The 15,211-nt window shown below is 53.0% G+C and overlaps 1 protein-coding gene across 1 annotated transcript; it reads right to left on the reverse strand.

Annotated features, from left to right (window-relative positions):
- Positions 1 to 3,037: 3,037 nt before the first annotated feature.
- SF3B4 (splicing factor 3b subunit 4) lies at positions 3,038 to 14,539 on the reverse strand. Its single transcript, XM_048828457.2, has 6 exons — positions 14,423 to 14,539; positions 12,629 to 12,757; positions 10,587 to 11,129; positions 8,817 to 9,011; positions 4,456 to 4,629; positions 3,038 to 3,524 (listed from the first exon to the last, which is right to left on the reverse strand). The coding sequence occupies exons 1-6, from the start codon at positions 14,454 to 14,456 to the stop codon at positions 3,343 to 3,345; spliced, it is 1,257 nt and encodes a 418-aa protein (XP_048684414.1). The 5' UTR covers positions 14,457 to 14,539; the 3' UTR covers positions 3,038 to 3,342.
- Between the last annotated feature and the right edge of the window lie 672 nt (positions 14,540 to 15,211).

The raw sequence follows: 15,211 nt of genomic DNA on the forward strand, positions 1-15,211 counted from the left end.
TGCCTAACCAGGCAGTCATCCATATTTGGGGTCGGGAAGGAATTTTCCTCCAGGGCAGATTGGAAGAGGCCCTGGAGGTTTTTCACCTTCCTCTGTAGCATGGGGCACGGGTCACTTGCTGGAGGATTCTCTGCTCCTTGAAGTCTTTAAACCATGATTTGAGGACTTCAATAGCTCAGACATAGGTGAGAGGTTTTTCGCAGGAGTGGGTGGGTGGGTGAGTGAGATTCTGTGGCCTGCATTGTGCAGGAGGTCGGACTAGATGATCATAATGGTCCCTTCTGACCTTAATATCTATTCAGGGCACAGACCCTACCTGCATCTTCAGGACAGACCTTCTAATTCCTAGCTGGAGACTGGGGAGAGGGCACGACCTCATTGCCAAAAAGATCTCTCAAAGGAGATGAGGTTTAGGGTCAGATGGCAGCACGACTCTGGGATTGTGAGAACCAGACTGTATTCCTAGTTCTGCCCCTGACTGATTGGGACCTTGGGCAAGTCACTGCATAGTTTTGTAGAGCTTAAGGCCAGAATGGACCATTAGATCATTTAGTTTGACCTCCTACAGAATAAGGCTGTTAAATTTCACCCCTTTATCAAGCCCAGGCATCACTTCCAGAAAGGCCTCCAGGCTGGAGCTGAAGATGTCAAGAGACAAGGAAGTCACATCTTCCCTGGGCAGATCGTTCCAGTGGTAAATTGCCCTCCCTGGTGCCTTGTTCCTACTTGGAATTTGTCTGGTTGCAGCCCTTGATTCTCATTCTGACTTTCTCCAGCAGCTGGGGGAGTCTTTTAGTCTCCAGCAGGCACCGATCCACTGAAATTGAGGCACCGTTCATTTTTCTTTTAGATCAGCTAAACCATGCCAGCGCTTTACGTTTCTCACCGTAAGGTGTTTTCTGCAGCCCTGGAATTATGTTTTGGGCCCTTTCTGCCCCCCTTCTCCAACATCTTTTTTTAAAATGTGGACACCAGAACAGGAGGCAGTATTCATCTCACCACTGCCATCTCCAGGGGTGAAATCACCTCCCTACCCCAATTCCCGTGTATGCACCCAAGGATTGCATTAGCCCTTTGTGCCATAGCCTGGCCCTGAGAGCTCCTGGTGAGTTTCTTCTCCACTAGGACCTCCTGATCCTTCTCACCCTCTAGCTTGTCCACTTACATTGTAAGCTCTTTGAGGCAGGGCCTGTCTCTCACTATGCATCAGTGCAGGGCCCAGCACATGCAGCCTTGATCTTGGTTTGGGGCCTCCCCAATCATACAAGCAATAATAAACCCATCCAAGATAAATGTCCCTCTGATCCCTGGTTTACAAAGTCTAATGGAAACAGGGTTAAAAAGAAAAGATAGGAACAGCACCTGCCACGTTTGCAAAGCAGGCGTCAGGCAGGGGATCCGGAAAGTGAAATCGATCAGACACAAGACCATAAACAAGAGGGAAGCTGATTAGTCTATTTCCACTGCACAAGCTGAGTGAAGTGCAAAATGACAGCAGCACAAAGTAAATTAGAGTTCTAATGTCCTAGGTGACAGATCCAGCTGAGTGAGGTAAATCAGAGAAAAGCTCCATCGTTTGGAAGACACATCAATAAACCCACTTGCTTTTATTCCAGTCAGGCCATTATCATCAGGCAAGAGCTCTTATCTTAGTGAGATGCTGGCTGCTAGGACACAAGACATGCGCTGTGCAGGGAGGAGTGAGAAGTGTGTCCCTGAGTATGTTCTGGATTGAAGCACACGCTTAGCTGGGCTTTGAGATTAGAGACTGGAGGCCAACGTAGCAGCAGCGCTGGGGTCTCACTAGCTGAGAATGCCAAAGTGCTCTACTAAATGGAGCTCTCAGACCCCCTAACACCACAAATTCACATAGCACATTCCAGCTAGCCGAGTGCTTTACCTAGGGTACAAAGCGTCCACCCCACGAACTGACAGAGAATCGTTCCCTGAAGCATATCGACTCAGGTACTCTGTACACTCTAGATTGGAGCAAGACCAGAATCTTAACCTTCAGCCTAAGGTTCCATGGCTGGTTAGAACGAGAGTTGATCAAAAAATGTAGAAGGAACAGCTTTCCTTTGGAAAAACACCAGAGTTTCATCTAAATGTTTCAGGGGAACATACTGATTTCAACAGTTTTTTGATGGGAAAAACTGAGTAGGTTTTTTTGGACAGTGTTTTGATTAATTTTGGTTATAGAGTTTTCTACTGCATTAACTTTATCTAGATCTGTCTCATTTAACAATATACTGAAATATTTTAGCAAGACATTTGATGGGACTGAATCAAAATTTCTTGAAATTTTCATTTCATGAGACATTTTGGCTTTTCGTTCCCAATTGGAATGATTTTTTGTTTCAAAATGTCAGAACTCCTCGTGGAATGGAAATTTCAGTTCCCAACCAGCTCTCATTACTACCCTTTCTATCACCCTAAATAATTCCTCTCCTCCTTTGCCTTCGCTTAACCAAGCTGGACTCATTTAAGTGAGAATGCAACCCCACGCTCTGGGTGTCCCTAAACCTCCAACTGCCAGAAGCTGGGACTGGAGGACAGGGGATGGATCAGTCGATAAATTGCCCTGTTCGGTTCACACCCTCTGAAGCATTTGGCACTAGCCACTGACCAAAGACAGGATACTGGGTTAGACGGACCATTGTTGTCAGCCAGCATGGCTGTTCTTACGTTCTTAAGGAAGAGGCAGTGGGCTGGCTGGTTAGGAGATATGTTCGTAGAGCTGTACGTGGTAGCCTAATACTGGCATAGCTTTGAGACGTCTTGGCCAAGAAGCACAGAGGATGCCTGCAGGCATGGCTGCATTATGCCAGTGCTGCCAGCCCTTTACCTTCACGATCAACAGCCCCCCGAAGGGATGCAGAAACAGGATTCTAGCATGTAAATAAACGTTTGCGTGAGGATCCAATGATACACGCTGCCGGGATCCAAAGAACACCAGGCCCTATGGACTCCTCAAGATGTGGCGCAGGGGCTGGTAGGCTGTGGAATGCAAAGATAAAAAATCATACCAGCCTCAAAGGGCAATGCCCAAGGTGTTTATTTGAAAACGGCCAACCTCAGTCAGTTCACATAGAAAAAAAATTCATTAAAATCAAGTTATCTTCTCGAAATGATGGAGACAAGAGCAGGGAGAGGAAAACTAAAAGTAACACTGTTAAAGGGAATAGCATGGTTTTCACAGGGGCAACGAGACACTGACGGCTCCGATCACGCTTCCCGTTCTCAGGAACATTAGTCCAAAAAGAAACCAAAATCCAAGGTAGGAGAGAGAGGAATTCGCAGTAGGAAGGTTCTTCTGCTGGCCGGGTCCTGATGCGGCTGTGTTTATGGAAGGGGTCCCCTCAAAGGCCCACGAGGTGGCACGGGGGGCCTCTGGGCAGGACGAGGCGGCAGAGGGACCCGCTGGTAGCCATAGGGCGGTGGGCGGGGAGGGCCACTGTAACCATGGGGAGGCATCAATGGAGGCGGCCCACGCATGCCGTGGTGGGGCATGGGGCCCGGGTGACCTGCAAGGACAGAGCGTAGCGACATTAAACCCTAGCTGAAGGAAGTAAAGATGGCAGCTCCAATCCAGGGCCCAGCTGCACGAGCCTCTTGCACAAGATTTTTCAGGTACCACAAGCCACAAATTGATTTCGAAGTCAAGAGGCTATTCAGAGCTGGAACTCTTGGCTGGGGCCTCTGGAGGGATGTCGAGCTGGGCACAGCCCTACAGGCATCTCTCGTCCTCGGGGCCCTCCCCACACCTCAAGCAGGAGTCTGGTCTCAGCGAAGTGAACTGGTCAGTGAAATGACGCAGCTCTGGGCAAAGCAACTGCTGTACCAGGATGCCAGTTACCTGAGGCCCTGCCTCCCCACCTGATTCCTTGCAGCAGGGCTCGAGGCAGAAGGGACATGAGCCCCCACCCTCCCACTCCGCCAGCAGGATCGGAGAAGAGGCACTTTATCGCTCAATCCCTTCCTAGCTGGGAAGCAGGCGGGGAAGCCCTTAGTCGCCCACCTCAGGCGCCTTTCAGCCAAGGATCTCAAAGGAAACATCCCCACTCAACGGCTGGGAAAGGCAGGCAGATGACATGGGACGCGGCCAAGGTCACACAGCGAGGCAGCGGCAGAGCCAGGAATTGAACTCAGGAGTCCTCACTCCCAGGCCCCTGATCCACCCACAGAGCCACGCAGCATCACGAGGCAGAGGAAACTGCTCGCGGTTCCCCCTTCTCAACAGCTCCCAGCCAGAGATCTCACTCCAAGCATAGGGCTGACCTCCAAGGCTGTGACGTAACCAGCCACCATTTCAGACCTCAGTCTTCCTCTTCCCACCACCCATCTGAACTAGCAAATGGATGCCACAGGCCTGGGCTGGTATTAGGCCCTTCACTCCTGATAGTGCCCACTCTCACTCTGGCATATAAACACCCCATCTCACAGGTTCCCACTTACCCATGGGTGACCCGAAATGGGGCCCTCTGGGCGGCATGCCCATCGGGGGTGGTCCGGGGTGGGGCATGCCGTGGGGCGGTCGGGGCGGGGGCTGGCCTCCTGACCCTGGAGGCCCTGGATGATGATGCTGTCCCATCCCGGGTGGTCCGTGATGCACCTGCATGGGCGGCATCCCTAGGGAAAAGCACAAGACATTCTTTAGATCCCCTCAGACATTCAAAGCAGCTGATTAGAAACTAAGTTCTGCTGAGCCCACTGACCACATGAGCTGCCAGACAGGGCTCCAGGATCCCAGCGACCTCGAGGCAACCAGGGCTTGGGGGACGTGACTGGTCCCAATAGCATTTTTACTGGCCACTAGAGCAACTCAAATTCCAGCAGGTGGGAGGATTGCACCAGAGAATTCAAGGCCAGAAAGGCCCATTAGATCACCTAGTCTGACCTTCTGCATAGCCCAGGTCAGAGAATCTCACAGCTAGCCCTGTAGTGAACCAGAGCCTTGTGTTTGGCTAACATATCTCCAGAGAGGCCTCCACTCTGGATTTAGAGACTTCGACAGACAGACAATCCACCACTTCCCTTGGGAGTTTGCTCCAGCAGTTAAACTCCCTGGTAACATCTTATTTCCAGTCTGAACGCATCGGGCTCTAGCTGCCAGCCATTGGTTCCCGGTCTGCCTTTCTCCGCTAATTTAAAGAGCCCTTCAGTGCCAACCTGTGACAAAGTGGGACTATTCTTAATGTTTCCTCTGAATACTGTAGGGATGCCTGAGTTTCCCCTAGGCATTTCCTAAGTCTCTAGGTGGTGGGATAAGGGGGTGTAATTGTTGCAGAGCACAGGGCCAGTGTACATCAAGGGCCAACACTCTGTCCCCTGGCAACTGATGGCCTAGACCCTTCCCCACTGCAAGGTGAGAGCTAAAGGGCTGGAGAAAAAAGGAATCAGGTGACCTCCTGGCCTGGGAAAGGGACAAAGCCCAGAGGAGGAGGGGCTGGAGGGCGAGTCAGTTTGGGCTGGCTGGGGACAAGGAGTGAAGGGCAGATGTGGTTGTCTGGCTCACTGCCTCCCAAAATGGACCCGGCTGAGGGGTCCTGTTCTCTGTACCTACAAGCTCTGTTTTAGACCATGTTCCTGTCGTCTAATAAAACTCTGTTTTAGTGGCCGGCTGAGAGTCACGTCTGACTGCGAAGTTTGGGGGCAGGGCCCTCTGGCTTCCCCAGGACCCCGCCTGGGCGGACTCACCGTGGGAAGCGCACGGAGGGTCAGAGGACACTGAACGCTCCGAGGTCAGACCCAGGAAGGTGGAAGCCATGTGAGCTGTTTGCCCTGCAGACAGTCTGCTCCCAGAGAGGAGACTTCCCCAGGGTCCTGCCTGGCTTCGTAGGAGCAGTTCCAGAGCATCGCCCGGGGACGCCGTGACACAACCAAGAAACTTGGTGTTGTTAATCATGCACGTGATCTAAGGTGCCACCTGCAGCCTTCAGCGTGGCACAGACAGGAGAGTGAGAAACAGCTACCAGCTGCATTTCCCAGGCTCACTTTTAAGAAGAGCCAGCACGGCCAATGGATTTGAAATTTTCCCTTGGCAAGCTGTAGTGGCATGACCCAGTTACGCCACTGACAACTTAAAAGGGGGAAAAGGTGGGGACAGGCACCAGGCACTGGAGTAAAGAGACAAAGGAAGAGGGGAAAGAGATTCTTTTAAAAAAAACAAACACAGATTCTTCTCTTTTCCCCTTTAACAGAAATCCAGGTGCCCGAACACACCTCCGCAGGCCAGGCACCGAATGTGATGGGCCTTTCACTGCTGTATGTAACCGTCTACTTTAAAGCACTGAAAGCCAGTGTGTAATAGGAGACCACAACCATCTGTCACTAACACAGCCAAATCTGCAATTATACAAAGCCTCCTAATCAGACATAAGGGAGAGAGGTGACTTCCTAACAGACAGACCTGGGTTCACAGTTTAGAGCGGGGGTGGGCAAACTTTTTGGCCCAAGGGCCACATCGGGGTTGCAAAACTATATGGAGGGCCAGGTAGGGAAGGCTGTGACTCCCCAAACAGCCTCGCCCCCGCCCCCTATCTTCCCCATCCCACTTCCCACCCCCCTCAGAATCCCTGACCCTTCCAACCCCCCTCCCCCCACTCCTTGTCTCCTGACTGCCCCCGCCCATAACTGCCCCCCGGGACCCCATCCCCTATCCAACCCCCACTTCTCCCTGTCCCCTGACTGCCCCAACCTCTATCCACAGCCCCAACTCCTGACAGGCCCCCTGGGACTCCCATGCCTATCCAACCCCTGTTCCCCATCCCCTGACTGCCCCCCACGGAACTCCCGACCCATCCAACCGCCCCCTGCTCCCTGTCCCGACTGCAGCCCCGGAACCCCCCGCTTCCCACCCCTTTACCATGCCGGAGCCAGCCACGCTGCCCGGCAAGAGCGGTGGGTCAGAGCGTGGACGGCGCAGTGCGCTCAGCCTGCAGGGAGGACGTCAGCGGGGGAGGGGCCGGGGCCTAGCCTCCCCGGCCGGGAGCTCAGGGGCTGGGCCGGACGTGGCCCGCGGGCCGTAGTTTGCCCACCTCTGGTTTAGAGCAGGGAGGATTAAAAAAATCATGATTTTAAAAAGATTTCTGTTTAAAATCAGAGGGTTTTTTTAGCTTGCATGTTGCTAGTTCTTTGATTCCCTCCCATTTTATAGTCTTATATTGGTAAAGGGAAAGTTCTGTATTTGTTCCTTTACCAGAATTTCAGATTTGACATGGAGAGTCGTTTGCCTGCTAAGAAGCTTCACACTTCAATCTTCATCTATGCTGCAGAAGACAAGTCCAGAGCCTCATTCACACTCTTATTGCAAGAACGCCACAAACTCTCATGCAAGATTGATAAATAAATAGCCCACGCTGGGTCTGCAACCCCTGCCACCTTCCCATATACTGAACTTCCCGAAATCGGAAAAAGCTGAAAGGCTTTGACCAGGCTGCACTCCCCCATCTGGGGCTTATGCTCCTAAATCTTGTAGGTGCTTTACAAAACTCCCACCCAAAGGTGCTTAAATACGGGCTTACGGAGCCTAACATCAGGCTCTTTCTGAATATTTTGGAATGGGCAAATAAAAAAAGTTACAGTCACTTTGGATGGATCTACACTAGATAGGCTACAGGTGGGCTGCTGCAGTGTAGACGCTACGGCGATGGAAGGGGTTCACACCCTGAGAGCCGTAGCTAAGCCGGTGTAGACAGTGCTAAGTGGACAGAAGAATTCTTCCGCCAACCAAGCTCCCGCCTCTCGGGGATGTGGATTTACTACAGCGGCAGGAGATCGCCATCCATCTCCGTAGTACGTAGTGAGCCACTGCAGCCTTTCTAGTGCAGACATACCCTTAAAAACCTCACACCGCCATAGCTCTGTTGGTCATAGTGGGGAAAAGCCACCCCCGCCTAGTGGCACAGCTATGCAGACACAGCCCTAGTGTAGATGCAGCTGTGTCCATAGGAGAGGCGTCCTGTTGGCTTAACTAACCTCACGCAGGGGTTGGACCACCACCTCCCGCCAGAAAAGCTTCTGTCGGCATGTGCTGCCGTCTACACTAGCGGCTATGCCGGCATAGGCTCTGCAGCACAGAAACAGCCACGCTCACTTTTCAGTCCGAACACCGAAGCGGTTTTGTTCTGAAGTGACACAGATTTTATGCCACTCCAGGTTTTTTTAAAAAGCTAAAAATATCATTTTAGCCCCCATCCTGCAAACATCTGAGCACGTGCAGAACTTTAAAACTATTCCAGGGAGGAAAGGTACGCAGCTGCTTAAGCGCTTGCAGGACCGGAGCCTGAATTTTTAATGTTTGGGGGCTGCGGGGAGGGTGTTTTGTAAGATTCACCCTTCGCAAGAACGGCATAAAAAATAGCATTTATAATTCAGGCCACAGATTTGAATGTAAAGTTGCAACTGCATACCTTTTCAGATTAAATTTACAAAGCCTCAACTTGATTTAAGTCACTAAATTAAATCTCTCTCTCTCTCTCTAGTGATTTAAAAACAACGATCCATGATAAATCACCTTGGTTTAAATCACTTCACCCTGGTTTAGATGTCCGTTTGGTCCGCACTCTAGAAAAGGCATTCAGAAGAGCAGATCGCAGAGAAAGCCTGAAAATCCCCAGCTCTTTCCTTGCATTTAATCAGTAAATCTCAAAGCACTCTGCAAAACTCAGCCAATTTTACAGGTAGGGAAACTGAGGCACAGAGAGGGGCCGTGACTTGCCCAACATCACCCACCAGGCCAGGAATAGAACCCCCGGGTTTCCCAAGTCCAGTCCAGTTCTCTGTGCACTAGGCCACACCGACTCTCTGATACCTACCTGGATGATGCATCCCCCCAGGTGGGAAAGGATGTGGGTGAGGAGGGTGCCCTCCACTGGGAGTGCCCCCTGAAGGAGGACCCGGGGCACCTGCTCCTGGTGGCATGGGTGGAGGTGGCATGGCAGGAGGCATTCCTGGGGGCATTGCTCCAGGTGGCGGCACTGGTGGGGGAAACGATCCTGGGGGTGGAATGCCTGAAAAGAAAGATGAGTCAGTGAGAAAAAAACTTGACCACCTGGGTCAGCATCAACAAACCACAGAGAGGAGTCAGAATGAACTGGCCTCGGCAGCAGCCACATGGCCACCTGCTAGTGCAAGCAAGTGCCAGCGAGCCCTGCCTGCTGCTGGAGAGCCTGCATCACCCGTAGCATCTCGCCTGCTTCGTTATAGCCCATGTGGTCTCTGCCAAACCAGGAGTGCCACAGATCGCCCGAAGGCCTCAATGATTTCAGCCAGCACACACAGCCAGTAATCTTCTACAGAGCATCTCACCCAACGGTCTCAATATAACCCCGCAGTGCCCTGAGTTGAGGGTCATACCCCCACTTTACAGAGATAAAAGTGCGGCACAGGAATTAAGCAACTTGCCTGAACTCACACAGCCAGTCAGTGGCAGACAGGAACAGGACCAGGGAGTCCTGACTCCATTCCCCAGGTTCTAGATGACTGAGGTCACGCCAGCTACCTGCAGACCTCTTGGGTAGGTCTGAGAGCAGAACACATGGCCGACTGCTCTGGGGACTAATGGCCAACTTTACCCCTGAGCGTGGTGGGGAAAACTGCAAGCAGTTTGCAAGCACCCGAAGGAACCAGGGTTCACGATGGAGCAGCAGAGTTTTCAGCCACGCAGTTCAGCTCTGAATCCAGGCTTCAGCCATGATCCAGATCAGAGCGCCCTCTAGTGAGTCATCCACACCGCTCTCGGCAGCCCAGCACCCCCTAGCAATGCACTACGGCACTGGTTCAAGCACCAACTAGAGCAGGGGTGGGAAACTTCTTAGCCCAGGGGCCATATCTGGGAATGGAAATTGTATGGCAGGCCATGAATGCTCACAAAATTGGGGGCTGGGGTGTGGGAGGAGGTGAGGGCTCCGGCTGGGGATGCGGGCTCTGGATGAGGGGCTGGGGGTGCAGGCGGGTACTCTGGGCTGGGACTAAGGGGTTTGGAGGGCCGGAGGGGGACCATGATTGGGGCATGGGGCTGGGGCGCGGGAGGGAATCAGGGGTACAGGTTCTGGGCGGCACTTACCTCAAGCAACTCCCAGAAGCAGCGGCATGTCCCCCCTCTGGCTCCTACGTGGAGACACGACCAGGCGGCTCTGCGCGCTGCCCTGTCCACAGGCGCCGCCCCACAGCTCCCATTGGCCACAATCCCTGGCCAATGGGAGATGTGGGGGCAGCACTTGGGGCAAGGGCAGCGTACGGAGCCCCCTGGCTGCCCCTACACATAGAAGCCGGAGGGGGGACATACTGCTGCTTCCGGGAGCCGCATGGAGCGGGGCAAGCCTGGGACCCCACTCCCCGGCAGGAGCTCGAGGGCTGGATTAAAACGTCTGGAGGGTCAGATGCAGCCCCTGGGCCGCTGTTTGCCCACCCCTGAACTAGAGGGAAGAGTGCCCCTTAGTGAGTCACCGCACCACTCTCTGCAGCACAGCACCCCCTAGCAATGCTCCGCAGCCATGTCATACCTGAAGGGTCCCTCTAGCCTATGAAAACTTGCAGCCAGAGTTCCCCGCAAGCACAAAAAGCACCACACAGCATGTGCTCACCTGGAGGGTTGACGCCTGGCCCCAAGGACGTGACGACAGGAGTTGGCACCGATGGAGGAGGAGGGGCGTCTGCAAAAAGCTGATGGGGCCGGTCTGCCTGAGAGAGGGGGTTCTGGGCAGCCAGCAGCCGCTCCGCGGCAGAGCCGTGCCGCTCGCCTTTGGAATCCTTCTTGAAGGCGTAAGAGACGGTGATAGGACGGTTGCACAGGTACTGTCCGTTCATGGCCTCAATGGCGGCGTCAGAGGCGTCGAAGCTGGCGAAGTTGATGAAGGCGTAGCCCTTGGAGTTCCCCGTGTCAGGGTCCCGCATGATCTTGGGGGTCTGCAGGATGACCCCAAAGGCGCTGAAGGTGTCGTACAGCAGTTTCTCGTCGATCTCCGGGTCCAGGTTGCCGATGAAGATGTTGGCGCCCACGTCCAGGTTCTTGTTGTGGGCCGAGGCCTTGTTCACGCGGATCGGCTTCCCATACAGCTTGATCATGTTCATGATTTTAATGGCGTAGTCAGCATCTTCCTCGCTGAGGAATTCCACGAACCCATAACCTGCAACACGTACCCCAGCAGAGCCCTTTATAGCCAGATACACTCCATAATCTCTCTATGTCACCCACACCATCCCCCTGGTTGATCTCAAGGCTCCATCATTTCTCCACTGTTGATGCAATAATCTTCTCCTCTGCAGCTCTCCTGAAATAATCTCTCTCCTCCTTGCTTATCCAGAACTGGCTGGAACAACTGAGGAGGCTAACTGCCCCCCTACAGATAGGAGAACTCTCACTGCATCATCTAGCATCCAGAACCACCTCATTCTATGTCTCCACCTTCTCCACTCCATCTCATTTCAAACTGTCTTCCTCCCTCATCTGCAGCTATTGATTTCTCTCCCACTCTGCTTCTAAAGCCTGGTCTAGACACAAAATTAGACCAGTCTAAAGGTGCGATTTCAAACCTGATTTATTTAAATTGGTGCAGCTTTGTATGTGGACACGCTCATCAAGTTGAACCTGGCTTATCAATTTAGCTTGCACCTGTAATTCACAGCTGCAAGCTAACCTAGATTTAAACAGCTATGAGTATCCAAAGAGGAATCTGTACCAGTTTCACTAAGATCTGACCTACACTTCAGAAGTTTTCCAGCATTGCTATGTTGGTTAGGAGTGTGAAATAATCACACCCCTAAATGGCATAGCTGTGTCAACAGAGGCCCACATGTAAATGCAGTTATACCAACAAGTCAGTCCTTTTGCTGCTACACCTTATACAGTATAAGCTATAAGAAAAGGAGTACTTGTGGCACCTTAGAGACTAACCAATTTATCTGAGCATAAGCTTTTGTGAGCTACAGCTCACTTCATCGGATGCATTCAGTGCTATAGCTCACGAAAGCTTATGCTCAAATAAACCGGTTAGTCTCTAAGGTGTCACAAGTCCTCCTGTTCTTTTTGTGAATACGGACGAACACGGCTGCTATTCTGAAACCAGTCAGTATAAGCTATAGAACTCTTTTACTGGTGTACACTGTCTCCCCCTTGGGAACGTTTGCCAGTATAGCTGCCCGGGCCTGGCCCGGCCTTGTGTGGACAAGGCCTAAGTCTCAATTGGTTTTAAAAGTAACGGTGCATCTTGGTGCAGAGACAAGCTTTTACTCTTTAAAGTAACAAGTGGGGTGAGACAATGTACAGAATGAGATGTGGTAGGTATTTCATCTTAGAACAAATGGCAACATACACACAAAGTAAACTGAAACCCAGGAGAATTACTTCGATTATAAAACCTATGGGGAAGGGCCTGTCTGGTCAGTGTTTGTACAGACCTGGCACCATGGTGTTCTCCTCCACGCTGCCACAACACAGCTAATTGTCTCAGTTCTGTCTGAACATTTTACACAGACTACTGCTACAAGTGACATGTAAAATGACTAGAAATGGGATTTTTAACCCTTTCCATACAGGCAGAAAATACATATGTCTGCCGGCAAAATAACATATCCACAGGGCACTCGTTCAGAGACATGTCTTTGAAGGGACCGGTCAATATCTCACCTTGATGTTGACCAGTGACTCGATCTTTGGGCATGTGGGTATTGACCACTGGTCCTGCCTGCAGAAAGAGCTCCCATAACAGCGGCTCGCTGACCTTCTCATCCAGGCCACCAACATAAACTGTAGCATCTTGAGGGGGGAGAGGAGATGGTGATTGGTTACGTAGATCTGAAGAGCAATCTCTTGAACATTTCAGATGAGTTAAGAACTCTCCCTCAAACAGATCAGCTCTGGATCCCCATGGGTTTGAGCTCGAGTCCATGAAGTCAAAAGCAAAACTTTCCTCGACTTAAACAGCTCAAGACTGGACCCTTAATGAAACATACGTCTCTGGAGTAAGTACATTGACATCTAATAAACCAACGTTAAATGATTAAGAACATTGTTTACAGTGAAGACATGCTCCAAAGAGGTGATAATCCCTAACTCTTATCTAGCACTTTCCTTCAGTAGCTTTCACAGTGCTTTACATTATACAGACGGGGAAACTGAGTCACTGAGAAGCCAAGCCCAAGGTCAACCAACAGAGCCAAGAATAACCCCAGGTGTTCCGAGGGCCAGCCCAGGGCTCTAGCCACCAGGCCGCGCTGCCTCCCCTTGTACTACAAGGAAGTGACTCCCCTTAAACCACACATTTGTACCGTGTCACCCTCACACCATATCTGATGATGTCGCAGTCAGTTGTCCCCCACTCATTGCCAAGGCAACACAAAGTGGATACTTCAGATCAAACTGGTGTAGAACCCCTGGCTGACCACTGCCGTCCGCAGCCCAAGCCCTGAAACATGAACGTCAGTTACCCCGCTGAATGCTGGTTCCTATTTTGAACTAGGAAATCTGTTATTTTATTGCATTTCCAACCAAGTCTGCCACTGTCTATACCAAACACCAGAGCAGTCCCTGGCGATATGAGGCCTCTGTGCCGCCGAAGGGCTTTCCACACAAAGCACTGCGCACCTCTTCTTAGACTAACCCTCACGAGCTCCCGATAGAGAATCGCTGTTATGACACCTATTGTATGGAGGAAACTGAGGCAGAAAGAGGGGAAACAATTTGCCCAGGGCTGCAGTGTGCGCCAGTAACAGAGCCAGGAACAGAACCCAGGAGTCCTGAGTGCCAGTCCTGCACCCTGACAGCCTTCCCTTTATGGGTCCCACAGCTCCCCCCAGACGCCCAAAATGAATTGACTGAAATCAGATGCACAGCAAGGAGACTGAATCTAGCCCCCCCGTCCCAGCTTTTGGGGGGAGGCTCGGGCCCCCCAATCTAGGCCCCTACTGCAACTCCCACCACCATCTTTTTGGGGGGGGAGGCTCGGGGGCCCCCAAGCTGGGACCCAGCCCGGCCCCCCCCCAGCTTTTGGGGGGAGACTCAGGACCCCCAAGCTGGGACCCAGCCCCCCCCTCAGCTTTTGGGGGAGAGACTCAGGACCCCCAAGCTGGGACCCAGCCCCCCCCCTCAGCTTTTGGGGGGAGGCTCAGGACCCCCAAGCTGGGACCCAGCCCCCCCCTCAGCTTTTGGGAGGAGGCTCAGGACCCCCAAGCTGGGACCCAGCCCCGCCCCCCTCAGCTTTTGGGGGGAGGCTCAGGACCCCCAAGCTGGGACCCAGCCCCCCCTCAGCTTTTGGGGGGAGGCTCAGGACCCCCAAGCTGGGACCCAGCCCCCCCCTCAGCTTTTGGGGGGAGGCTCAGGTCCCCCAAGCTAGGACCCAGCCCCGCCCCCCCGGCTACAGGGGGATCGGGCCCCAGCCCCTCGTGAGCGGGGACAAGAGGGTTCGAAGCCGCCGCCATTTACCCTGGTTCCTCTCGGAGATGGGCCCCGCCGCCATCTCGAACGCGCTCCCGCCTCCCCTCGGCCAGGCGGGCGACCTCCGACTTCCGCCCTTTCACACCCCCCCACTTCCGGCCACCGCGGCTGAAAAGGGGCGGTGCAGGCAGCGGCCATCTTGGGTGAGGCCGGAAGTGGCCGTGCACGGAAGGAGCCATGGCGGCTAAGGGCGGAAGTCGACTTAGACGCACGCGTAGCCATGTTGCCTATGGGCGGAAGTGACTATCTTAGGCCCTATTTCCCCCCATGTGTAATTCATCCCCTCTCTGGGCCCCCAGGGGTTCAGAGCTTATTCCCCTTTGATCTCACACCTTTGTGGTGACATATCATGACATAAACTCCCCCTAGCAAATCCACAGGCTCCTGTACCCAGTGCAGTGGATGCCCCCTCCCTGCAGGGCACCCCCATTGCTGGGTGGGGGATGAGCGGCTGCTTGACGGGGGTCCCTGTTCCCCTTGGAGGCACAGGGTTGCTCAGTCTATGGTCAGTGGTGCTGGGGGGGGGGGGGGGGAAGAGAGACGAGGACAGTTGTTTGGGCCTCTGAGGACCCCTGTTCCCCAACCGGAGAGACGAGAGAAAAATTAAAAACCCAACACGAGGGGGTTTCATCCCCCTCTGACCGGGGTCAGGGAGAAAGACACCCAGGCCCCCATAATTGATGCCAGAAGCTCTGATATTAGGGGGACAAGCAGCGGGCAGTCAGCTACGCCATGATGCTTTATTGTCCTGCTGAACCTAACGGGGGCCCTCACTGC

Source organism: Caretta caretta, chromosome 24 (assembly GCF_965140235.1).
Source record: "Caretta caretta isolate rCarCar2 chromosome 24, rCarCar1.hap1, whole genome shotgun sequence".
Taxonomy (NCBI): domain Eukaryota; kingdom Metazoa; phylum Chordata; order Testudines; family Cheloniidae; genus Caretta; species Caretta caretta.

Coding starts and splice junctions, on each gene's coding strand:
- SF3B4 (XM_048828457.2), bottom strand. CDS start 14,456: ATGGCGGCGGGGCCCATCTCCGAGAGGAACCAGG. Junction 12,758..14,422: donor CATCTCCGAGAGGAACCAGG/GTAAATGGCGGC, acceptor TCCCCCCTCAAG/ATGCTACAGTTTATGTTGGT. Junction 9,012..10,586: donor GCCAGGCGTCAACCCTCCAG/GTGAGCACATGC, acceptor CTTTCTTTTCAG/GCATTCCACCCCCAGGATCG.